Genomic DNA, 25,878 nt, shown 5'->3' on the forward strand with positions numbered 1-25,878 from the left:
AACTTTGAGAAGAAGACTTTGTCTGCCCCTCATCTCTGGAGCGTCTCACTCATCCAGGTCATGATAGTCCCAAAAGTCATTTCTCTAAAGGCCCCTTGTCATTATTATTTTTTTGGGGGGGAAGACATTTTGCTTCTTATCCAAGAAGCTTCCTCAGCTTCTTGAAAAAGGGGTCAAAGGGGGGGGGGGCATCCACCTTACGATTGAACAGCCCTCCCTCAACAGGGGCGGTGGTGGTGGTGGTGGGCAAGAGATACAACCCCACCCATCTCCTGTCCAAGGTCCAATCATCCACTGCCACGCTGGCATCTTCCACCCGTCCAGTTCCAGTCAGGTGCAGACAAAAAGGATGAGCTTGGCTTCCTAGAAAGAATGTTGTTATGGCTACATATCATCTAACTCCTTACTACCCCTCCTCCCAATTCCCCACTAATGAAGCAGCATAGTAGACTAGAATACGACCTTTGGGATTCCCTGAGTGGGCTTAATCGGTTCAGGGGAGAAGGGGGAGGGGCCCGGCAGACGGCGGGTCAAATGCAAAAGTCTATTAAGAGATTCAATTTGGAGGAGGTCAACTAAGTTTCTTGGTCATTATTCGGGTAGAATGGTCTGAAAACTGAATCATGGGAGCTGGATGTTTCTCCGAGGCGTTTCTCTGTTTACCCCAGGAGCTTCCTCAAATGTGTGTGTATTGGGGGGGGGGGTTTGTGTCCCACCCAAAAAGGAATCCATGTAAGCCAAGATGGAACCATAGAGGTGGAGGCCTCAGACACGAACCTATTCCTCGGCCAGTGCTTTTTATGCTGCTCTGGCATCAATTCAATTTCAATCTGGAATAGAGTCGGGAAGGGAGCTTGGAGGTCATCTAGTCCAACCCCCTGCTCAAGGCAGGAGACACGCTGCCATTTCAGACAATCCAGTTTCTTCTTAAAAATCTGCAGTGACGAAGCACCCGCAACTTCTGGTGGCAAGCTGTTCCACTGGTGAATTGTCCTTGCTGTTAGGAAGTTTTCCTTAATTCTCGGTTGCTTCTCTCCTTGATTAGTTTCCATCCATAATTTTCATCTTCAGATCTTTAATCACCTTTAATCACCTCTTTTCTGCACTTTTTCCAAAGTCTCAACCTTTTTTTTTTTTGGTAAGCAAAACTGGATGCAGGATAGCAGGTGTGGCCTTACTAAGGTTTTTATAATATTAATATTCATGTGATTTTAATTCTATGCGTCTATTTATGCCTCAGTCCCCAGAAGGAACAAGACTCCTTCAGGGGCCACCAGGGAGTTCACACTTAACGACCGACTTAAGAGAGGGATTTAGATGCAACGACCCTTAACACAGACAGGGCTCTCCAACCTTGGCAACTTTAAGACTTGTGAACTTCAATTACCATAATTCCCCAGTCAGCATTTCCCCCACTCTGAAGTCAAAGATATATTATGTTCACTGCATATCCGCCATCTACTAATAAAGTTTCCCTATCAAAATGTGACATATTTTTTTAGATATATTTTTATTCTTTTTAAACAAAACGACACATACAAAACAAAGCAAGAGAGGAAAGAAGAACAACTTTCCTCCATTTCATCAGGCGTGTCGTTTGGTTACAAGTTTTTGTGCATCAATTCTTAAATTTAGGATTAATATCACTGGTTTACGTTAAACATAGCTGAATGTTTCGCTGTCATTGAGCATTATGTGTTCAAATTACCATTGATATTCTTTCATTTGTAACAATCCTTATTTCCTTAAATTCATAATTATCTATCAAATAACAATAAGTCTTTAAAGTATTATAATATCACCTATCTCTAAGGAGAAAAAGCAAAGATTGGAACAAAGAATTCCCATTGGTTTATAATAAACATTCATATTTTCAATTGACCATAATGTCACCAATCACCCAGAATTCCAAGAATGGTTTCCCATTATTAATTATTAGTCCATATAGTGGTTTAAGTATTTCAATTCATGTATATATCAATTATTCCTTACATCATCACTGATCCGTTTAATATACAAAGATCTTTCTAATATGAAATGGTCACTACATACAGTTATACCAAAGTATTCAAATCATCTCACTCTTATACATTAAAATCATTATTGTCCTTTATATATCATAAAAGTAGTACTCTATATCGTAACAGAGAAAAGAAAAAAAGAAAAAAAAGAAAAAACTACTACAACATAAGTAAACAGTTTCATTCCCAGGTTTTTTAATCTAAGCATTGGTAAAACAAGTCCCACACTTTATAATATTGCTCATCCTCTTGTTCTCTAATTTCAAATCTAAGCTTACTCATTTCGGCACATTCCATTATTTTCCGAATAGTTTCCTCCTTATTGTGATATATTTTTGTGATATATAAATATGATATATAGGAGCTGTGGTGGTGCAGTGGTTAGAGTGCAGTACTGCAGGCAACTTCTGCTGACTGCAATTTGGCAGTTCAAATCTCACCAGCCTCAAAGCTGACTCAGCCTTCCATCCTTCCGAAGTGGGTAAAACGAGGACACAAATTGTTGGGGGCAAGAGGCTGACTCTCTAAAACTGCTTATAGAGGGCTGTACAGCACTGTAAAGTGGAGTATAAGTCTAAGTGCTATTGCTATATTATGTTTACCGCATGCCCACCATCTGCTTAATAAAGATTGCCTTTCAAAAATGTGATATATTATGTGCCGGCCTTCCCAATCAGAACTTCGAGGCGGGTGGATTCCTCAAAGCACCTGTTTACTAGATACGTTGTATTGGCACAGCTAGTGAAAACCAACTCTGAAAGTTTCTGTGCTTCCGAGTTGACATTAGGTTCACTGCATACCCACCTTCTACCAATAAAGTTAAACTATGAAAAAATCTGATAAAGTAGTTTTATCCGCATTCGTTCTTGCTCTTGTCCTATCCATTCTGGTGAACCCTTGCTGGCTGGGGAATTCTGGGAATTGAAGTCCACAGGTTTTAGAGTTGCCAAGGTTGGAGACCCCTGGGTTAAGTGGGGGGGGGAGGGAGATCTTCGCCGTCTCTCTTAGAACAGGGGGAAATTCCAAGGGAAGCCCTTTTGAGTTTCTTCAGCATAGTAAGGAGCCTCCTGGTTCTTTTGCACCAGATCCTGGACCATCCGGATCAACACCTCCACCTGAGCCTCTTGTTCTGCCCCTTTGGCCCGGTTGCTGAAAGCCAGGCACCGGTTCCCACAGTCCGCGATGTGCGTCTTCAGCTCTTTGTCCTGGACAGAGATGAAGCTTTCGAGCGATTCCCCTTCCAGGTCCTCTTTCCCGGTGAACAAAATGATGAAGTAGCGGAGGGCGCTAGCCTGGAAAACACTTTTCAGCACCCGAACGGTCTTCTTCTCCTCCGTGGTGAAAGTCCCGACCTTAAGGACATGGATAATGGCGTGGGGGCCCGGCGGACACAACTGCAGGCAGTTCTTAAGCTCGGCAGAGGTTTCACCCTCCGAGAGCTGAGTGCTGCAAACTCCGGGAGTGTCGACCACCACAATCTTTTGGTACTTCAGCTGCCTCTCCCCCCTTTGACAGCTTCGGGTTATGGTCTGGAGACTCATCTCGGAGAGGAAATAATTTCCCTTCAAGATGGTGTTCCCCGTTGCACTTTTCCCAACGCCGGTTTTCCCAACAAGGACGACTCTGAGCTCTGGCGCGAGAATAGAGAAGGAGAAGGGGAGGCAAGAGGGGAGAGGAGGAGAGAGAAAAGAACAAAAGAGAACGAAAGAGAAAAGAGGGGAGGGGAGAGGATGAGAGGGGAAGAGAGAAAGATGAGAGGAAAGATAGAAAAGAATGAAAGAGAACAAAAGAGAAAAGAGGGGAGGGGAGAGAGAAAGGAGAAGGGAAAGAGAAGAGAGGGGAGAAACAAATGACAAAGAACAAAAGAGAAAAAACAGGAGAAGAGAGGAAGGGAGAGAGAGAAGAGAGAGAAAAGAATGAAAAAGAAGAACAAAGGAGAAGGGAAAGGAGGGGGAGGGAGGGAGAGGAGACAGAAGAGGGAGGAAGGAGAGGAGAGAAGAGGGGAGAGAGGAGAAGAAAGAGGAGATAAGAAGGAAAGAGAAAAGAAGGAAAGAAGAGAAGAGAGGAGGAGAAGGAAAAGGAGAAAGAGAAAAAGAGAGGAGAGAGGAAAAAAGAAAGGGAAAGAGCAAGTTATTTCCAGTGGCATAAGACTGTGGTTCATCTACCGGAAGTCCTCGACTTATGACCACAAATGAACCCCAAATTTATGTGGCTAAAGTGACATATTTGTTAAGTGACTTTTGCCCCATTTTACGATTTTTCTTGCCACGGTCGGAAAGTGAATCATTGCACCTGTTGAGTTAGTCACACGGTTGTTAAATGAATCTGGCTTCCCCCCTTGACTTGGCTCGTCAGAAGGTCGCCAAAGGAGGTCACGTGACCCCGGGACGCTTCCGCCGTCATAAATACGAACCGCTTGCCAAGGGCCTGAATTTTCCCCACCAGACCACGGGGAGGCCGCTACGGTCGTCAGAGTGAAAAGCGGCTCTAAGTCCCCCTTTTTTTAATGTGAAGTTGTGACTTCGGCTGCTAAGAGAACCGTTGTAAGTTGAGGACTAGCCATGCCGAGATCAGGACCCCATTGGTGGGTTACTTCATGAGTTTCATTTTGGCAACTGGAAAAAGGGCCCTTCAAAAGTTCAGGATCCCCCGGCAGCCGGGAAGGGCGTTTCCAATCCCCCCTCCCCCCCTCCTGATCCCACCCGTCTATACCAGGGCCGGGGCTGTTAAACTCCCGGGCTCTGTAGGCTGGGTCCGGCCCGTGAGATGCTTAGGCCTGACCCACATGGGGCCGCCCTGTTAACCATGATGGGCCGGCCTTCAGTGCCTCTGGCAGTGGAAACGGGGCTCCCTTTTCCCTAGTAGAGGGCTGCAGGGGGCCATCGCGGCTGAAAATGGAGCTGGAGGCAACACACCTGCCACACCTGGCCCAGTACGGGCTTCAGCCCCCCCCCCCCACTCCAACACGAGTGACTTCCAGCTAGCCAAGCACCCCCCCCCCCACAGCACCCCCCGAGGTCAAACACAACCCTGATGTGGCCCTCCATGAAATCAAGTTTGACACCCCAGGTCTACAGGCTGCCTCCACCTCCGCCTCTGAACCTCCTGGCCCCCGAAACCTTCTTCACGAGCACGAGGGAGGGAACGGGACACCCAGGCCCCGAAGAATGGGCAGGGAGTGTTTCTAGGCCCTGGAAATAAGGAACTGGTTACCGTCTCCTGGTCCGAATCCTGCCCGTCTCTCTCCTGGGAAAAGAACCACCTGGGGGAAGAAAGAGAAGATCGTGAGGGGAAGGCCAGGAGGGCCTCCCGCTTACGCCACGGACCTGATCTCCCTCGGGAAGGAAAGGCCGGTGGGGCCTCAGGATGTTCGCGGACCTTGGACGTCCTGGGCAAGAGATGTCTCCAGGGTGCCACCTGAGCCAGGGAAGCTGCAGGACGGCCATTTGGGGAGACCACCTTCCCCAGGAGGAAGATGAAAACTCTGAAGCTCAGGGAGAAGGGGCTTTCATCTCCCTTCCCCAAACTTTCCTCCTCCTTGCTCCTCCCTCTCCTCCGCCTTCCCTCTTCCACCTCCCCTCCCCCTCTTCTTCCTTCTTCCTCTTCCTGCTCCTCCTCCTTCTCTTCTTTCTCCTCTCCTCCTGCTCCTTTCCCTTCCTGCTCCTCCTCCTGTTTAGCCAGACTAGACTGGAGAAGGCCTCAGTTTACCTTTTCGGGTTTCCCCGTAGAAGAGTAATAAACGATCTCACTCCATCGTCCGGTCCCTACTCGAGTCACAGCGGCGCATCGGAACTGGTACTCGATGTTCCACTGGACGTCGAGGGGGACTCTATGCCCTTTCGTACGGAGGCAGCTCCACTTGTCCCCAGAAATCCGATACTCCACCTTGTACCAGGAGACGGAATCTGCCCCAAAGCTCACCGGATGGACTGTGACCCAGACACGGCCTGTCCGGTCCAGCTCAACCTTTGGAGGGGCAGGCCTGGAGGGCAGCTCCAGGTGTCTGTTGACCAATGTGTCACTTTCGTAGAGGTAAACCGAGGCTCCGGGATGGTGCTCATCCCAGACTGAGGAAACCAGGAAGCGAACGTCGGCCCTTTCCCGGTGGATCTCGGCAAAGTCCGAAAGGGAAGAAACCGCACACCGGATCCATTGCTTCCTCTCTTCATCCTCAAACCACAGCTGGGACGGTTGCTTCTTCGAGGAGGGCCCCACCGTCATCGCTGGGTCTCCGCTTCCCTCGAAGGGAAGCCAACTTCGCAAGGCATCCAACGAGGGTTCCTCCCTGGGTAAGGAAGTCAACACAAACACGACTACAATCTTGTTTCGGCACTCAAATAATATTTCCTCAAGCTTGTCCGGAGCGGAGACGACTTCCAGCCCTTCAAGGTGGGACAGGCAAAGTTTCACAAAGTCCATTTCCCGTTTCTTTCTCGCGAGAAGCTTCTTCAGGTCCTGCCGATGGAAGGGGGACTGGAGCAAGCGCGTTAACAGGCCCCACAAAACCGCGGCCTCTTCCCGTCCCGCACGAACGGCAAGTAACGCCTTCCCGACCTCTAGCCGGAAAACCAGGCTGTGTTGCCGGCAGAGATACCTCAGCTGCTTAACTTGGTCCTTCATCTCGGGGAAGACAGCCGCGATGGGGGATTTGATCAGATCTTGGCACCAGAGATCGACTTTGATCAGGGCCTGCAGGTGAGCTTCTGCCTCCCAGATCCAGCCCGAGGGTGGGTCCTGCACGACCCGAGCTGCTTTGGGATCCAGCTTGATGAGCGGATACAGCCAGACTTTCACCGGCACCGTCTTCCCACGTTCTCTGAACATGTGGGGGAAAATGGCGCAGTTTGCCAAGGCCTCTTGGAAAGTAGCTGGGTTGTTCATGGGGATGTCGCTATATGAGGTAGTGTGGATCTTCCTTTCCATTTCTCTCTCCGTGTCGCTCCATCGGAAGTCACATCTTCCTCCGGCAGCAACTTCTGGTATCTTCTCAATCATCTTCAGAAAATGCTGCTGGACGTCCTGGACATCTTCAGATTGGGAGACTCCACAATCGAAAACAAAGAAGGCCTGGGCCCCGTACAGCACCGCTGAGACCACGTGGGTGGCTGACCCCTCCTCAAATGCTTCCTGGTAAGAAACAGTCCCCCCGTGAAGCCGAACGGTCGGCAGGTACTTCAGTTCAGTAGTAACGGAGAGGTGAAGGGTCACCCGGGTGTGGCTCCTAGGGGGCGGATTCCCTTCCAAGTAGGTGGCTGCTCCCCCAACTTCAAAAAGTCCCCCAATGAAACTGGCCTTCAGAGAGTCCTTGAGTTGGAGGGCGGAGGCCTTGCTTTGGAAAGACTCCGAGGGGAGGACCCGAAAGTCCACCCGGGATCGGTCCTCGGTCACTACGTGCCTTCGCAAAAGGTCAGCGTCCCACAAAGTCACATCTGCAAGGAAAGTTCATTAAAGTTGCCCTTCAGAAAATGCATGAACTCCATGTGAAGTTATTTCTATATTCCACTGCATTCCATCCCACCTGTCCTGTAATGTTCTGTTCCATTCCTTCCCATCCTATTCTATCCGTTCCTTCTGTTCTGTTCCCTCCTATTCTATCTATTCCTTCGGTTCCATTCCCTCCTATTCTATCCATTCCTTTTTTTCTGTTCTCTCTTATTCTATCCATTCCTTCTGTTCTGTTTCGTTCCATCTTTCTCTTCTCTTCTCTACTCCACCCCATCCCATCCCATATCATCCCATTCTATCCACTTCTGTTCCGCCTTGTCTCACTTCACTCCTCTACTCTAACCCATCCTATGCTATCCATTCCTTCTGTTCCGTCCCATCCCATCCTATTTCTATTTCCACTCCAACAATGCTGTGGGTAGAGGGCGAGTGGCGGACGCATGCTTTCCTTTTCAGAGAGGATATTAAGTCACCCTCGACTTCTCTGACCCGCAGGGGCTCAGAAGAAGCACCCGTCCTTTCTCCGAGGAGTCCGCAGGTGTCCGTGAGGACCAGTCCTTCAGGGGAGAGCCACTGGGAGGCTCCTGGAGCCCCAGAGCAATAGGGGGGAGCCAGGGAGAGACTTACCTGGGATCAGGGAATCCCTGCGGCAATCGTAGAGTGCCCCCAGATGGAAGGGGCGGCCCAGGGCTGGCATCTCCAGGGCCCCTTCCATTCTGCACTTCTGGCCTCAAGCCAAGCAGGGAGAGATGAAGAGCAAAGGCCCAGAAGGGAGAACCAACCGCCAGACTCGGCCTGGGTGTAGGAGCTGAGAAGGCTGAGGTGGAGGGTGGGGATAAACACGTCATTAGTCTGGAGTCATTGTGCATCCATAAGAGGCCTAAATCTATCCCCTCCCTTGAATTCTCCGGACCCCAATCCAATCCAATCCAATCCTCTACTCTATTCTACTCTCAATTCCATTTCTATTCCTAGTCTATTCCCTCTTCCCATGATGGAGAAACTGTGGCACGCGTGGCCAAAGTGGCCCACGGAACCATGTCTCCCTGCATGCGTGGCCTTACATGTTCGTTTTCTGGGTTTCTGCCGTGCATGTTCGCGTGACGATCAGCTGTCCTTTGCGTGCGCAGCAGTGCTGAAAATCGGCATGCACATGCGCAACCGGCCAGCTGATTGTCGGGTGCGCATGTCTGCCAGAAGCCGGAAGTTTGGCTTTTCTGGAAGGCCTCCCCGACGAGTGTGTGTGTCACAGCGATGTTTCCGTGCGACCCTTTTGGGACTCAGTTCACCACAGTCTATTCTGCTCTATTCTATTTTTTTTTCTTTTAAAACTGTTTATTTCATTTTCATTTTCATTTTATACAATCACTTATATACTGTGCATTTAAAAAAAAAAGGGAAAATCAATGAACACAACTCATCTTCCACCATAGAAAACCAACATAGCACTTCAATCCCCCATACACCCTTTCTTCTCCCCCTCCAACTTTCATTTCTCCCCTCCAACATTCCCCTCTTCTACTTCCCTTCCCCCTCAAACATTCCTTTCTCCCCTTCCCTCCATCTCACCCTCCTTACATTCCCCTCTCACTCCCTCTTTACTTCTCCCTCTTCTTTCCCTCTACTCCTCACTTTGGTGTATCTCTACAATTCATTAATCTATTCAGTTTATATTTTACTCTAAAATTAAGAAAAATGAAAAGAAAAAAGAGAAAAAAAAAGAAAAAAAAGAAAAAAAAAGAAAAGAGAGCAACAGTATACAAGTGCATTCTTATTGTTCTGAAAATTGGGACTGTATTTCCACCCTCCCCCCTCCCCCCCTAAACCCCCCTCCCTAACCCCCTTTCGGCTTCCCAGGTCCCATACCCGGCATAACTCTTTATCAAGCACAGTCTGGAGTATATTAAAATCAAATAACTTTAGAATTAAAAGATAAAAGATAAATGAAAAAAAAAAAAAAAGGAAATAGTAAAAAAAGAAAAAAAAAACCACACACACACACACACACAAAAAAAGGAAAAACGGGAAAAATCAACAAATTCTCTACATTAAACTCAGCTTCCCATCATTTTTAAATCTTAAACAATGTACCTCATTCCTAATTTCAGTTATTTTATTACTTGCAGGATTTCAAACTATATTGAAACCAAGTAAGTTAATCGAATGGAATTCTCCAGCTAGGAGCCTTATCTCTTTATCTAAATATCCAAACCTTTGATTTATCTCTTTTACCTCCTTCTCTATTAAACCATTTAAACATTCAAATACTTCTCTCGGTTTCCTTTTCCAACTCCTCCCATCCTGCCTTTACCCGTGTCCATATATATATTTTATATTCATCCGTACTCCTCTTATATTTGCTTCACCTTCCTGCAGACTCTATGGGTATGTCTTTCCAAACATTACATTCAAATAACAATTTATACAAAGATCAGCTTACTTTCTGGCTCAAAATAAACTCTACTTAAACCTTCACTACCCTCCCATCTACCCCACATTTCCCAGCTCCATTCAACCCGAACCACAATCCAAGAAGATCACGATCTCCGCTCTCCTCACCCTAAAAAATAAATCACGAACAATTAAAGTAGAAATTCAAAGTTATCCATCGAATCCTGTTTAAATCCCATACAATATATATTCCAAAATCATCGCCACTTCTTTCAGTCTCTTTTAGTCTCAATGTCTCTTCGTCAGTATGCAGCTATACCGTTTTACCCAAGACAGAAATCACAAAGTATTATTCAGATTAAAAATTAAGCAAATGTTTTAGAAGCATAACTAAGTCTTTATTCTCTACTCTTCTGCCCTTCCGGAGGGGGAAAGCAATGCCTCTCGCCTTGTAGCCACGTGTTCCGCTGTTTCTCTTCTCCTTCTCCTTGTCTTTCTCCATGTCCGGGTAATTCAGGAAGTCCCGCCTTCAGAATCTTGTAATAGAAATCTCGGGCTTCCCAAACAGAGTTGAGGCAATGTTTTTGGTTATCAAATGTAACAGTAATACCAAACGGCACTTCCCATCTGTACTGTATCTGAGAGTTTCTGAGTTCCTTAGTTAAGAAGGCATAGTCTCTTCTGGCTCTTAATATTTGAGGTGGTATTTCTTTGAAAACAATCAAATCCTGTCCATCAATTTGCAGCCTATTATTGTAGAACTCCTGTATTATCGCGTTTCTGGATTCTCTTGTGGCGAAATATATAATTATGTCCCTCGGAAGTTGTCGCTGTTTTGCTACGTACGAATTATGGCGATAGATTTTTTGGATCTGCCAATCAAAGTTAAGTCCTGGACTTCCCACCGAGCGACTAAAAGCCTCAAAAAAGGTCTGTTTCAAATTCTCCTGCTCATTTTCACGCAATCCCCTAACTCTTATTGCAGACTCAGTCTTCTTATAATTTATCATGACAAGTTGTTTTTGCGCAATTTGGATTTCCTGTTGTAATATTTCAATTTTAGATGTCAGGTTGGAATTAGCTTCTTCCAAAAGTTCCAATTTATCCTCCATTCCAGCAATATAATCTGTCATAACATTCATAACCTCGATCATATCCTCCTTTGTTTGAGCAATCTTGGCATCAAGTCTGTCATAAAAGTCTGAAATAAATTTTTGCATTTCCTCTCTGAACTCTTTAAGGATTTCAAAAAGAAATTCTTTCATTAGCAAATCTCCAGTAGAGGGCATAGAAGGCAAGGACAGTGGCTTCGTAACAAATGCTGATGTAGAAGAGCGTCTGGGTTTCGATTTCGGTGCCATGATAAAAAGGGAAGCAAACAGAGTCTCTACTCACGTTAATTTGAGATAAGGTAGTTTCAACAAACCCCTGGCAATTAATAAAAAGAAATCTTCGAGGGAACAAGGCTAATTAGTTTGTAATCCCTTAAATCTGTCCAGGAAGTTGAAGATATATCGTTATAGCAAATGCGGAAGTTATAAAATCGCCATTTTTTTTAAAGAAAAAAAAAAGGTTAAACAAAAGGAGTCTTTTATAAAATTGAAGCTGGTATTTTAAATAGAGAAAAAGGAAAAATTCACAGGTATGGTCACTGCCCGGATTAATCTTAAATGAGTTAATTACAAAGGCTTGTTCTGGGGGGGGAAGTAACTCGCCTAGAGCTGAAAAAAAAAACAGCTGAGAAGATCTGGCCGGAGTAAATGACTCAGCTTTCGTTGATTCACTCTCTTTCGTTCGCAGCCAAAAAGAAAAAAGGGCTGAGAACTCCAAAGAGGATTCTAACTGGCTGAGGGTCCCTCCCTACTTTTTCCTTACTGGAAAAAGAGATATCTAAGATCTTAAATAGATATACGAACCAGAACTCTGAGGGCAGCTTCATTAAGCTGCCGACGGCGGCAATCCCCTCCCCCGGAAGCCCTGCTCTATTCTATTCCTATTCTATTCCCATTCCTTTTTTTTCCTGAAAAAAACAAAACATTATTGAGAATTTAAAACATTAACTACAAATGCCTTTAAAAATAGTTTTGTATGGGGGGAAGAAGGCGGGGCTTAGCAGTGAGAAGATGGAGTTTCAGGCTACTCCTGAAATTCCTCTATACCGAAGGATTTTTGGACGGGTTCTTTGAACTCTAGCTGTCCCGTAGACGGCAGTGAAGGTGGGGAGAGACCCAAGACCCCAGAGATATCCGCAAATCTCTGGGGGGGGGGGGTATTAACTCCTTGTGCCAATTCCTTTTTGGATTAGCTGCGTGCTAACTAAAACTGCAGGTTGCCCCTAAGAATGGAAGAAGTGATGTCATCTGGTAAGCTGATTTTATTATCCAAGAGAGACTGTTCGTGTTAAAAAATTAAGCTAACTGAAACCAAAGAACAGGAAGATTTAGCGGCGAATTGGCTTTTTCTAATGGATTTATGACTGGTGGTTACTTTATTTCTTAAATGCTTCAAGAAACTCCGCGACATCCTCCCCCCTCTGAATCTCCCTAAGTGGATCGTAAAACTTATCTCCTACTAATTAGCCCGTCACGATTCGACATTTTTATTACTTTATTACCTAGTTCTGTTTACAACTAGATAAGATTGACAGCCTGTAAGAGACTAAAAAAAAAGTGCTTCGAAGCCTGTGGGGAAAAAAAAAAGAGAGCTTCTAACTTTTAACTACGACACAACATGGCGTCCCAAAATACCTCTAAGATTTCATTTCAGGCTCTTTTTTCTGCGTGTAGAGGACTTTTCAATTCTTATCAAAAACTGGAAAGAAAATTGGATCAACTGATGCTAAAATATGAAGTTAAAACTGAGATCGTTGAATGCTTAAATGTTCCTGAAACACAAATGGAAAATGTGAGAAATGGTGTCTGGTCTATCTCAGAGGAAGAGAGGAGTGGGGGAGCTATAAAGACGACTCATTTAAAGAGACAGAGTGCAGGAGGAATGGAAAATCCACCCTTGAGAATTAAAGTTAATTTGGGAAATTTTATAAGCCTAGGACAACATTATTATTTCATCACCGACATTCAGAATCCAAAGGTGCCGAAATATTTTTGTTTGGATTTGCTTATGGAAACATTTGGTAAATTTATCCAACGAATGGCTATTGGACTGAGGAAATCTCGTTGTTGGAGGGACACAGGCTGACACATGGGAGAATACAACCTAAAATTAGCTAAATCGGATTACTTCAATTTGTAATAGATATAGCTGAATAATGACTGAGATGGATAGCAATATATATAATTTGGAACTGGCTGATAGATTGATGAATACAATTGAAAACTAGTTAAACCTAATTGCTTTTTCTTGTAACAGATATAGCTGAATAATAATTGATATTGATAGTAATGTATATAATGTGGAGTTGATATGATAACTAACAATTGGATATGAGAAAACACCTTTAGATTATACATAAAGAGTATTAACTATAATAACTAGCACTATTAAAAAACTAAATAAAATTCATACAATCAAATGTTAATCAATACTGGGAAAATGTTATGATATATGATATAATTGAATATTATGGATGTTTAGCTAAAATAGGATATGAGGATTTGATGATAATAGAGGATTTTACAAATAAGTAAATGAATTGCCAGCATGTGTTATGGATTAATTCTTTGGCATAGCTAAGGATGAAGGATGTTTAAATAACCATAGGTAATTAAAACTGGAGGTATAATGATGTTGATATGGTAAATATGCGAGTTAAGATATTTGAATTAATATGAATTAACGGAAGAGAAGCACCAAAACATGTTGTAACCAGTTGATATACTTCTTTTTTTTTCATAATAGACACCTGTGTTTTGTTTTGTTTTCCTGATTGTCGTTTTTGTCTTTTTTTGTATTATTTACTATCTTTTACTTTAATTTTTATTTTCTATTTGTCCTTTTTTCTTTTTTTTTTATCTTTCTCCCTTCCCATCGGTGTGGGCAGGTATTGTTCAAGATTATTACTTTTATTAATATTTCTAAATAATAATTACAGTTAAATGAAAATGGATATATAATAATGCTTGAGTTAATATGAGCTATGTTGGTTGACTGTGGAGGAGATGTACCAAAACTTATCTGTAATTGATTGATATATTAAGAAAGATGCTGTACCCGTTTTAAACTAAAATTAAAAAACATTTAATAAAAAAAAATAGTTTTGTATGTTCCAATCCTTTTTGACAGTACTAACATAACCATTTACCATTCAAATACGTTTTTATATATTCCTAATTATTCCTCTATCTATAAATCTATGTTTCTAAGCTGAACATTGAATGTTCCTATTATTTATCCATTGGTACCAGTTTTTCCCAAACTGTGTAATATTCTGAGTCTTCCTTGTCCCTCAACTCCAAGGTGAGTTTATTCATCTCTGTGCAGTCAAGAATCTTTTGGATTATCAAACAGCCTGTTGGCCTGTATCGTTTTTCCAACATTGTGCGAGCGCTATTCTCGCTGCTGTAATTAAGTGCCAAATTAAATATTTGATCTCTTTCCTATACGTTCCCTTAATAATCCCCAGAAGGAGCAGTTCTGCTTTCAGCTCCGTTTGGGTCTTTGTCATTTCCTCTAACCATTTTTGCATTTTAGTCCAATATTTTTTTGCTTTCGGGCATAACTGCCATGCACGACAGAAGGTGCCCAGCGCCTGTTTATATTTCCAACACTTTGGATTTAAGTTTGGATATATTTTGGCCAGACTCGTTCCTACTCCTATTCCATTCCATTCCGTTCTGTTCCATTCCATATTCTATTCTCTCCGCTCCGCTCCTAACTCCAGTCCAGTTCGGACCGTTCATTGGCCGGGTCTTGAGTATAAGCAGGCACCTCAGTGCTTTGAACTCCCCAAATGTTCCTGGTTTCCTGGCCTGTCAGTAGGGCAGCTTCCCCAGGAGAGGGAGGGGGTGCTTTGCCCCCCCCCCAATCGTCCAGACTCTGCCCCTTTAGAGGCCTTGATGGGGATGGTCCAAGAAAACTGCAGACTTGCCACACTCGCCCCCTGAATAGCAGAGTCGAAAGGGACCGCGGAGGTCATCTAGTCCAGTGTTTTTCAACCACTGTGCCGCGGCACACTAGTGTGCCGTGACATAGTGTAAGGTGTGCCGTGGGAGAATTACTTTATATATAGTCAATATAGGCACAGAGTTAATTTTTTTAAACATTTTCTAATGGTGGTGTGCCTCATGATTTTTTTCATGAAAAAAGTGGGCCTTTGCACAAAAACGGTTGAAAAACACTGATCTAGTCCAACCTTCTGCTCAGGGAGGAAACCTTATCACTGCTCTCCCCTTGTGCAGACACCAAACGCCTCCCTCTCCACAAGCAGAGCCAAAGACCCTCCCATCTGCCTGTGGACCTGTGGGGAACAAATTCCAGCTGAGGACGGGGGGGGGGGACTCCTGTCCTTCCTCCCCCCTCCCCCCCTCTGCGCGGACTTACCTTCCAGCGGCTTCCAGGGGCCCAGGAAGGACTGAGCCTACACCCCCCCCCCACCGCACACTGAATAGCGGAGTTGGAAGGGATCTTGGAGGTCATCTAGTCCAACCCCCCACCCCTATTTCAATACAGGCAGGCAGGCCGTTTGTCCACGACCCGAGGGCAGCCCCTTTCTCTCTAGCGTTTGGGCGCTGCTTTTGCTTCCTTTTGGATGAGGAGGGGGGTGCACTCCTTTCTTCCCTCCCTTCCTCCCCCCCCGCCTCCTCCTTCTGCGCGGAATTACCTTCCAGCGGCTATTTTCAGGGGGGGGGGCGGAAAGCACTGCAGAGAAGCTCCGCTCGACCCCTGAATAGCAGAGTCGGAAGGGACCGTAGAGGTCTTCTAGTCCAACCACTTGCTGAAGCAGGAAACCTGATCACTGGAGAGAAAGCGCCACGCCCCTTTCCTGCGGGTGGGATGTGGTGATGGGGTGGGGTGGGGGTGTCGTTTCGGGCTCTTTTCTTCAATCACGTGATTTCCAAGCAGCAGCGCTGCCGCTCGGAGACTTTCACTTTCGCTTTCCTCCCTTCCCTGCCCTTTGGAAGAATGCCTAGGGGGGCGGGGGGGGGATATTTCTTGAAACTTGGGAGACCCGGCCAACAATTGGCGCAAACGCGGTCACGACAGGAAAAACCACTCGCCGAAATTCGTAGATGGAGAAACTGAGCTAAATTTGGATTTGGGTATATATATATATATATGTTTTTAGCCGGTCGGAACCGAAATTCCCATCCAGTTGGGGATCAAAGCGATCGAATCAGGGGAACCGAATCCTGAGCGATTGTAGAGGGTCTTCTGCTCGAGCAGGGAGTCGGACTAGATGACCTCCCACGTCCCTTCCGACTCTGTAATTCTGTAAGGGACTTTTTTCTTCTTCTGTTCTTTTTCTGACCCGCCTAGGGCGAAAGCGAAAGCGCGGAGAACGAAGCTAGAAGCGTCCGTTGTTTCTTCGGGTTGCTCGCTCGAACGCGGAACGCGGGAGTCAACGGAGCGCCTGGCCGCTCCCTCCGATTCAGGTGGGTTCCCGGTGGGCTGCTTCCCCCCCCCAGCTCGCCAGGGCAAGGATGCGAAGGGGGGGGGGTTGTCCGTCCTCCCCCTCCCACCTAGGGGCACGTCGGATCGTCCTGCAACTTGCGGGAGGGGGGCGCACAGGGGAGGGGGAACCGCTGCCAGCCGCCTTGTCCTGCTTCCAGGCTGGGCCGCTTCCGAGGGCACCAGGCGGCCCGGACTCCCTCCTTTTCTTTGCGGGGGGGGGTGGAGATGTTCCTGAGGGAGGGAGCCTCTTTTGGAGAGAGAAGAGTGAAGGGGAGGGGCCTCTGCTCTGTGTCCTCAAGAGGTCCAGCTGCTTTGTCAACGTTTTGTGTTCCTTTTGGGCTGTTAACAACAGAAAGACTATATGAACCCCAAATGGTTAAACTATCCCGGAACAGGACGCTAATTTCTATTTTTATTTTTGGCATAGAGGAAAAGATCTGACTGATTTCGCAATGCTTTTGTGGCTGCCATCCCTCAGGAATGCTGTAGGGGGTCTGCTTGGGGGGAGGGTTGGACTAGATAGCAATAGCAGTTAGACTTATATACCGCTTCATAGGGCTTTCAGCCCTCTCTGAGCAGTTTACAGAGTCAGCATATTGCCCCCAATAACAATCGGGGTCCTCATTTTACCCACCTCGGAAGGATGGAAGGCTGAGTCAACCCTGAGCCGGTGAGATTAGAACAGCCGAACTGCAGTCAGCTGAAGTAGCCTGCAGTGCTGCATTTAACCACTGCACCACCTCGGCTCTGATGACCTACAACAGTGATGGGGAACCTTTTTTTGGCTCGCCTGCCATAAGCGGGGGTGGGCACTGGGGGGGGGTGTGATACGGGCATGCTGCACCCATAATACAATGTGCAACACACACCCCAGCGCACATGCACGCATGACAGACATGACCCCGCCTCTATTTTTTGCATTCTTTTTTCACCCTCCCCAGGCTCCAGAGGCTTTATAGGAGGCTGGGGAGGGGGAAAACAGCCTTCACCCCCCCTCCCGAGGCTCTCCAGAAGCTTCAGGAGCTTCCCAGAAGCCTCGAGCGCAAAAAAAGGGCCCTAGGGGGAAACCAGAACTTCTGGTCTGCTCGTAGGGCCGTTTTTTGTCCTCCGGAGCCTTCAGGGACGCCGGGTGTATCTTCCCCAACAATCGTTCCTGAATTTCTGGTTTGCCTGTAGGGCCATTTTTTTTGCGCTCCAGAGGCTTCAGGGAAGCTCCTGAAGCGTCCAGAGGGCTTCCGGGGTGGGGTGGGGGCTGCTTTCACCCTTCCCAGCCTCCTATAAAGCCTCTGGAGCCGGGGGAGGGCGAAAAATGGCTTTAAAAATGGTTGAACTCAGCTGGCCAGCTGACAGAGCAACGCCTCACGTACCCTGACCAATGGCTCCCAGTGCCATAGGTTCGTCAACCCAGGTCTACAAGATCCCATCCAACTCTGTTAATCTGTGTCTGATTTCCCAGCCCATAATATCCTAGTTTCATCGCCAGATTTCTTTTCCAGCGAGAGAAGTGGCTATGGTTTTCCATTTCTGTTTGTGTGTGGGAGGGGAACCTGGATAGGCGAAGGACCCCCCCTCCCCTTCGGTGTTCCGGGCCCCCATTTTAATATCGGCAGCTCCATTCCTTAGCCAACCTAGCTCTTCCTTCCCTAAATTCTGGCAATCCTCAAGTTAGGGCCCGGCGTCACCCACATGGACGTGTATTGCGTGTGCGCATACACACGCAGCACACACATGGGTTGTAGCTGCAAATGACATTTTTGCAAGCCTCTGTGATGCTCCAGCTGCTTGGCGGAGCATCACACAGGCACTGTACTCACCATGCACGTGCGCAGAAGCGCCAAAAGCTTTGAAACACGGTAAGGAGCTCGGGCAAGCGGATGGGCCCTCTGGAGCACTGTACAGGAACCGTATCTGGTGTTCTGGGCAGGCTCCGGTACGTCTGTGCCAGGGTGTACCGCCTGCAACCTACTCATGGAGAGAAAGATTGGGGGGCCCAGTGCTCTGGGGCACTGATGGCTCCCCGGTGTGAAGTTTCCAAAAGATGCCCTAATTAATTTAGGAGCCTCGAGACAAAGTTCAAAAGAAATCCAGTCTTTTATTAGGACCAACATTTTGGCATGTTCTTCTCCGGAGTCGAATCTGATATCTGGTTAATGGTGTTTGAACTTTACCCCTGTCTCTCCCCTCCCCTCAGTCTGTGTCATAAATTATATCCACTGATGAGGTGCTGCAGCAGGCTGTGAAGTTTGCACCCCACACAACGGCTGCATAAATATGATAGCCGACTCTGGTTGAAAGTATGCATGGAATTCTCCTCCCTTTTCTATGTTAACGATAATAGTCATGGAAATGATTTACAAGTTGACATTCGGCTCCCCTCACTTCCCGAAAACGACCTGTGTGAAACAAAAACAATTTGAGTGCAGATATATAATTTAGGGGTGCATCCCTCCCCTAGGCTTGCCTGGATTTTCTGCATGGAATTTTGCTATAAGGCGATCAACCTGGATATTCCTACTTTTTACCCAAGATGCCTCTGATAAGGGGTAGCCCTTCCACTTGATTAAGTATTGGAGTTGTTTCCTGTGCCACCTCGAATCAAGGACTCTAACCTCTTAATGGGTTTGGTCCCCTATGGCCACACGGCCCAGGCGCTCCCGGGGTAATGGTCTCAGAGTGGATCTGACCATGGGTTTTAAGAGGCTACTATGGAACGCCGGGTGTATCTTCCCCAGCAATCGAGGCAGTTTCAATTGCACCGTGACTGGGTTGATGATCTTTACTCTGGGGAATGGTCCCAAAAACTTCAGCCCCAGTTTCTTGCTAGAGAGTTTTAATCTCAAATATTTTGTGGAGAGGTAAACCTTCTCTCCCACCCGGAATGGCTGTTGTGAAGCCCGGTGTTTATCTGCCTGTTTCTTATAGGTTTGTGCCACTTTAGCCAGTGCTTTTTTGACATTTTCCCAGGTTGCTTTCAGCATCGATATCCAATCAGTCAAGCTGACTGAGGAGGGGGGATCGCTTGGATACCCAGGCATTGGGACAAAGTCCATACCGCTCACTATTTTGAATGGCGTGAGTCCTGTGCTACCGTGAACAGCATTATTGTACGGAACCTCAGCAAAAGATAGGAGGTCTGCCCAATTGGACTGCTGATAGTTCACGTAGCACCTCAGGTACTGCTCCACCATGGCGTTTAGGCTCTCTGCTGCCCCATTGGTGCTTGGATGAAAAGCTGAACTAAGGCCCTGAGATGACCCAATGGAGCACAGGAACTCCTTCCAGAACTTGGCCTTGATCTGGACCCTTTTGTCTGAAATAATTCTTTGAGATACCATACAGGTGGTAGATGAGCTTCAGGAACAGTTTGGCCAGCTTGTGAGCTGAGGGTAGTCCGCTGCAGGGTATGAAGTGTGCCTGTTTGAAGAACAGGTCTATTACAGTCCAAATCACTGTGTTTCCCCCACTGAGGGTCTGTGGGGATGAGAGGCTGCTCTGCACTGAGGAGGTGGAAAGCGGCTGTGCAGATCTTCTCTCTTCAACCTCCTCTCCTCCTGTCAGGCACCTTGGCCGTCTCCACGGCAGGCTTGTTAAACTCAAGGCCTGCAGGGTACTTAAATCCGGCCTGCAGGGCCAGCCTGGAAATATCAAAGGATCGCACAGCTGGTGCCTCTGGCGGCTAAAATGGCCCCTGCGCTCCCCCCCGGAGGGCCTCGTGCAGCACTCTGCCAGTCAAAAATGGGAGAAAAACCATGGAAAATAGGCAGAAAACGGGACAAAAAATGACTGAAAAATGGGGTGAACAATGCCCCCCAAATGAGCAGAAAACGGGGGGGGGGAACAGCTGGAAAATGGGCCTAAAGGGTGCCATGCAGCCCATTTTCGGCCGACAGAGTGCTGCAGGAGGCCATAGAGGGGGAAAATGAGGCGCAGGGGGGCTGCAAGCAGACCCCGCACCCTGTTTTGGCTGGCAGGGTACTGCAGGAGGGAACGTCCCGCTCACCCCACTCCCTCACCAGCCCACAGAGGAGAACTTCAATGCTGCTCCGTCCCTCAAAGAAATCCAGTTTGACACCTCTGCTCTATGGAAAGCACCTCCGGCCATTTCAGGCTACGTTGACCTGGCCCCTTCAGGCTGTACGGGGAGGGGCGGTTTCCCTTGGCAGCCTTGGGGAGGGGAGGGGGAAGAAGGAAGGGGCTCCTGGGGGCAGAGGGAAGCTGACCACCAGAACACAGGCTTTTCCCTGCCCCGTAATCCCTTTTGGGGTGGAGTCTGGGCCATTGAATGGAGCTAGCAGGGTGTTTAGTGGCCTTTCCTGGCACCAATGCAGAGTTATATCCATCAGATATATTCTCAACCCGTCCAGAGAGAGAAAGATCTGCTTCTACCCAGCATTGAACTCACAGCCTCCTGATTGCGAGGCAAGAGGTCCACGCCTCTAGGCCACCACGCAACGGGCTCCGTTTCGTCTTTAAAGCAAGTTAAGATCAGAGCCATATTTATTCCTGCTGGATGATTTAGCTTAAAAATAAATACACAGGCAACGTTTTCCATGTTACAAATACATTCAAGCCAGGGAAAAACACATCAAATTATTAAAGCACATGCCTTTCTCATTATTTCAGGCAGTTCTCGAATTACGACCGTTCGTTCCGTGACCGTCCAGAGTTACAAAGGCCCTGGAAAAATTGACGGGACTGTTTTTCACATGTATGACTGTTGTAGCCTCCCCATCATCCTGGGATCAAAATTCGGATGCTTGACGCTGGGTTCATACTTACATCCAGGGAGCTGCATTCCTTTGGACAAGCAAAGTCCACTTAACCGCTGGGGGACTGACATATCCACTGTGGGGTTCACTTAACAGCGGTGGCCAGAAAGGCCCTAAAATGGGGTTAAAACGCAGTTAGCGAATGTCTCACTTAACGACAGAAGCATTGAACTCAGTTGTGGTCATAACGAAGTACCGGTATTTCTGTTTGCAAAATGGAGGTCTTCAAAAAGAGAACAGGAAGAATCCAGAAAACAGCCCAGGCTCACCTCTCCTCCCCTTTCTTTTCTCGCGCACCTTCAGCCTCGCTCCTGTGACGTCCTTCCTGCCAGGAGAGGATTCGGAAAGCCCCCCCTCCCTGCTTGGGTTGCTCTTCCCGTTAGAAACCCTGAAGATCGACAGGAGGAGCATCTGAGCAACATGGGCGCAGCTGAGTCAGGTAAACCTCGGTTAGTGTGGGAGGTGCCTCCCTTCCAGAGCGTTGGCTGTTCCTGACATCTTAGGTTTTTGTTTATTAAAGAGTTTTAACAGATTTTACAAGTATTTCCCCTTCCCTCCCTCCAGCCCAACCCCGCGCCCCCTCCAACCCTCCCTCCCCCCAACCTCCCAGAGCAAAATACAGGGTATAAACATTTAACAATCCTACACTAACTGAAATTTCTTACTCCGATATTTATTTTGAATATAATCAGTCCACCTTCTCCATTCCAACTTGCATTTCTCATCTGAATGGTCCTTCAAGTATGCTGATATTTTGGCCATCTCTGCTACCTGCCATCTTAGTTTGATGACCCCGCCGTAATCCCTTGCAGGGTGGAGTCAGGGCAGCTGAACGCAGCTGAGTGTTTACTGGCCGGATGCCCTTCCTGTTGCCAATGCTGAGTTTGCAGCAGATATATTCTGATCGTGTGCAGAGAGAGAAATATCTGCCTCTACCTAGGATTGAACTCCTTTCATGAGTTCCCCTTCCATCACCTCAGCTGAGTCATTTATGAAGGTGTTGAAGAGTCCTGGGCCTAAGACGGAGCCTTGCGGTACCCCGCTGCTTGCCTCCCTCTACTGTATGTAGACGTAGTACCACTTAAGGACTACTCATTGTGTAGGGGTTGCCAGCCACTTACAACTCCATCTGGGGGTGATGCTGTCTATCCCAATTTTTTTCTAGCTTTGCAGTCTACTCTGTCGAATGCCTTACGGACGTCCCGGTAAATTATATCCACAGCCTTTCTGGGGTCCACGAATTTTTTTCACTTCGTCAAAGAAGACACTACGGTTTGTTCATCATGGTCTGTTTTTGGCAACCCCCTGTTGGCTTTTTGGTTATGACCTCGTTTACCTCTCGGCTGATTCATTGCTTGGTTATCTTTTCCAGAATCTCCCCAGGTGATGATGATGTAAGGCTGATGGGCCTTCAATTTCCTGGATCTACTTTTCCCTCCCTTTTTTGAAGATGGGGACCACACCAGCTCTGTTCCAACCTCCAGTTCCAACCTGGAGATCCCTGGTGCCCCAGGATCTTTGAAAAATATGGTTCAATGGTTCTGAGATCACATCAGCCAGTTCCTTCGGAATTCTGGGGTGTAATCCATCAGATCCCGGTGATTTCTATTGATGAAGATCCTGTTGATTTCTATTTGTGCAGATTTGTATTAGTTAAGGTGTTCTCTTATCATTTTCTTGCCTATTTTAATGTTTATTTCTAGTCTGTTTTTTAACAATCCTGTTTTTGACCGGTGGGGCTGTTTTTTCCCTTTGTGGAGAGACGGATGGAAAGGACGTGTTAAGCCCTTCTGCTTTCTCCCTGCTGCTTGCCCCCTTCCTGCCGTTCCCTCCCCTTCAGCCTCTGACCCCTTTGTCCCTTCTCTCTCTTTCAGTTGAAGACCTGAGGATCGTCATGGTTGGCAAAACGGGCAACGGGAAAAGTGCCACCGGGAATATCATTTTACGGAGGAAAGCGTTTATATCCAAGATGCAGGCCACATCCGTCACCGTCAGATGTCAAAAGGAAAAGGGCGTCCTGCCAGATGGGAGGACACTGGCTGTGATCGACACACCGGGCTTTTTCGATACAAAGTCCACGCAGCCAGAGATTATTGAGGAAGTTAAGAAATGCGTCAGCTTCTGCTCCCCGGGTCCCCACGTCATTATACAGGTCGTCCGTTTGGGCCATTTCAGTGAGGAGGAGATCAAGGTCGCCAAGCTGATCAATGACATCTTCAGCCTGAAGGCCAAGGCCTACCTGGTCGTCTTGTTCACCCGCAAAGAAGACCTGGAGGGGCGCCCTCTTCAAGAGGTGCTGTCCGAGGGAGACGAAAGCCTGGAGCCTCTGAGGAAGCAAATCGAGAGTTGTGGGAATCGGTGCCTGGCTTTCAACAACAAGGCGGAAGGGAAGGAACGGCAGGATCAGGTGGACGAGCTGATTCGGATGGTGGATGGCCTCAGGGGGGAGAATTGGCTGCAGCCCTATTACACCAAAGAGATGCTGGAGGAGGACAAGAAGAAGGCGCCTGGATGGTCATGTACCCTCCTCTGATCCCGGAGTGTCTTCATCACCGACAGAGACCCCTGGGGGATGCCGTTCAAACACACCTGGGTCAGCGCAGACAGGCACGGCTTTCCTTGGCTGCTTCATCCCCCCCCAAGGTATTTCTTCTTCTTCAATAAGCCAGTGGAAAACCTCAACTCCATTTTAATAGAGATAAAGTACTTTTACTAGACATGAAGTGAAAGCAGCAAAAGGAAAGCAAGATCTGAGCCAGAAAGGCGGGAACATCTACACATCAAACGTTTACCCAGCACCCTCCCCCCCCAATCCCCCAACCCACAGTCCAATCTGCAGCCCCTTAAGGTGTCACGTGGGGTGCAAGTTGAGACGGTTGGCCTTGAGCAAGTCCACACATCAGCCTCCAGCATGCGCGGAAGGTGGTGAGAACAAGACTCCTCCAGTACAATATAATTCCCTCCCCCAAAACTATGCACCCCCCCCCATGTTCCTATGGCAGCCGATAGCAAGCAAGCGTAGCAAGCAAAACAGAGGCTGACAGACCTGGAGGACTGGGAATCCCCCTAGATTGAATCAGAATAGAGGTGGAAGGGACCCTGGAGGTCTTCTAGTCTAACCCCCTCTTTCATGGATGAGTTTCCATCCGTTGCTTCTCGCCTTGCCTCCTGGTGCTTTGGAGAACACCGTATTTTTTCGGTATAAGACGGACTTAAATTTAGACAGAGGAAAACAACAAAAAGTTTTTGGGCCTCCGTGCGCAGCATTTTTGGCTCTTTTTGGGGGGAATTTTGAGGCTTTTTCCAGGCCATTTTTGAGGGGTTTTCACCTCTTTTTCAAGGCTTTTTCCAGCCTGTTTTCAAGGTATTTTTGCCCGTTTTGAGGCTTTTTCCAGGCCATTTTTTCCTCAAAAATGAACTCAAAAAAAGCCTAAAAAAGAGGCAAAAAAGCCTCAAAAATGGGTTCATAGAAACCTCAAAAACAGGGCCCCAAAAAAGCCTCAGTAACAGGGCCAAAAAAAAAGCCTAAAAACGGGCCAAAAAAAGCCCCCCCAAATGGGCAAAAGGAGACCTGAAACGGAGCGTGGAGAGGCCAAAAAATGGCTGGCGGGAGGACGGGGCTTCGGCATTATTCAGTCCATAAGACACACTGACATCTTCACCCCCTTTTGGGAGGCAAAAAGGTGCATTGTATAGCCTGAAAAATACGGTAAGTTGGTCCCCACTTCTTTGGTCCCCTCAAGTCCTGGAAGGCTGCTATCATGTCCCTCCTGGCCTCCCCATTACCTTCTCGCTCTGTCCCCACAAAGGATCCCTCTCTTAAAGTACTCAAGTTTGTTAACGAATACAACGGCGATGGGTCTTGTTCATTCGCAACAACAACAAATGCATACAGATGGGAAGTTGAAGAATGGCCCTGGGGGGCGGCCGGAAAAATCTTGATTCCTGCATCCAGTTTTGGTCACCACTCTATAAAAAAAGAGGTTGAGGCTCTAGACAGAAAGAGTGCAGAGAAAAGAGCAGCCAAGATGATTAGGAGCCTGGAGGCTGAAACCTAGGAAGAACAACGGTTGCAGGAACTGTGCAGGGGAGACAGGAGAGCAGCCTTCCAATATTTGAGGGCTGCCAGAGTGAGGAGGGTTCAAGCTATTTCCCCAAAGCCAGAGAAGGAATAATGGCTGATGGAAGCTGATCAAGAAGAGATTCAACCTGGAAATAAGGCGACATTTTCTGACAGTGAGAACAATCAACCAATGGACGAGTAGTTGCCTTCAGTAGTTGTGGGAGCGTCATCACCGGAAGCTTCCAAGAAGAGAGTTTTCACAATTCAAAGTGCATCGACGGCGTCTCCTCAAATGGTGACGACACTTCTGCAACCAAATTGCTAAGCTTGGAGCTCAGCCCAACTCCCGCACCAAGCGACTTATGTCCAAAGGCATTACACACACACACACACACACACACAAACCCCTTGCCATCACTCTGCTAAACAACCAATTCTCACAACCCTGCCTTATGCCCTGGGATGTCAAACCACCTATGATAGAAGGGCTGCATCCCCTATTATCCTTCTCATCTTTCCTATCACCCATTTCCTTGGCTTCCTACGACCATGATTTTGCTCTTGGTATCTCATGATTTATGTTGATTGCTTTTATTTAGTCACTGAATGTTGCATCTTA

At 47.2% G+C, this 25,878-nt stretch overlaps 3 protein-coding genes across 3 annotated transcripts; 1 reads left to right on the plus strand and 2 right to left on the minus strand.

Moving 5' to 3' along the window:
* Positions 1 to 2,161: 2,161 nt before the first annotated feature.
* LOC106555876 (GTPase IMAP family member 7) lies at positions 2,162 to 5,279 on the minus strand. Its single transcript, XM_087712304.1, has 2 exons — positions 5,235 to 5,279; positions 2,162 to 3,651 (listed from the first exon to the last, which is right to left on the minus strand). The coding sequence occupies exon 2, from the start codon at positions 3,560 to 3,562 to the stop codon at positions 3,026 to 3,028; it is 537 nt and encodes a 178-aa protein (XP_087568430.1). The 5' UTR covers positions 3,563 to 3,651; positions 5,235 to 5,279; the 3' UTR covers positions 2,162 to 3,025.
* A 441-nt stretch (positions 5,280 to 5,720) lies between these two features.
* LOC148045677 (verrucotoxin subunit beta-like) lies at positions 5,721 to 8,181 on the minus strand. Its single transcript, XM_087712205.1, has 2 exons — positions 8,094 to 8,181; positions 5,721 to 7,450 (listed from the first exon to the last, which is right to left on the minus strand). The coding sequence occupies exons 1-2, from the start codon at positions 8,179 to 8,181 to the stop codon at positions 5,721 to 5,723; spliced, it is 1,818 nt and encodes a 605-aa protein (XP_087568331.1).
* Positions 8,182 to 15,941: 7,760 nt separating this feature from the next.
* On the plus strand, positions 15,942 to 25,312 carry LOC106550006 (GTPase IMAP family member 9-like). The gene is made up of 4 exons (XM_087712298.1): positions 15,942 to 16,075; positions 16,293 to 16,408; positions 21,500 to 21,635; positions 23,071 to 25,312. The coding sequence occupies exons 3-4, from the start codon at positions 21,617 to 21,619 to the stop codon at positions 23,727 to 23,729; spliced, it is 678 nt and encodes a 225-aa protein (XP_087568424.1). The 5' UTR covers positions 15,942 to 16,075; positions 16,293 to 16,408; positions 21,500 to 21,616; the 3' UTR covers positions 23,730 to 25,312.
* Positions 25,313 to 25,878: the final 566 nt, after the last annotated feature.

The sequence above is a fragment of the Thamnophis sirtalis genome, unplaced genomic scaffold, assembly GCF_051295495.1.
Source record: "Thamnophis sirtalis isolate CommonGarterSnake01/CBP01778 unplaced genomic scaffold, rThaSir2_p1.2 scaffold_4, whole genome shotgun sequence".
Classification (NCBI taxonomy): Eukaryota; Metazoa; Chordata; class Lepidosauria; order Squamata; family Natricidae; genus Thamnophis; species Thamnophis sirtalis.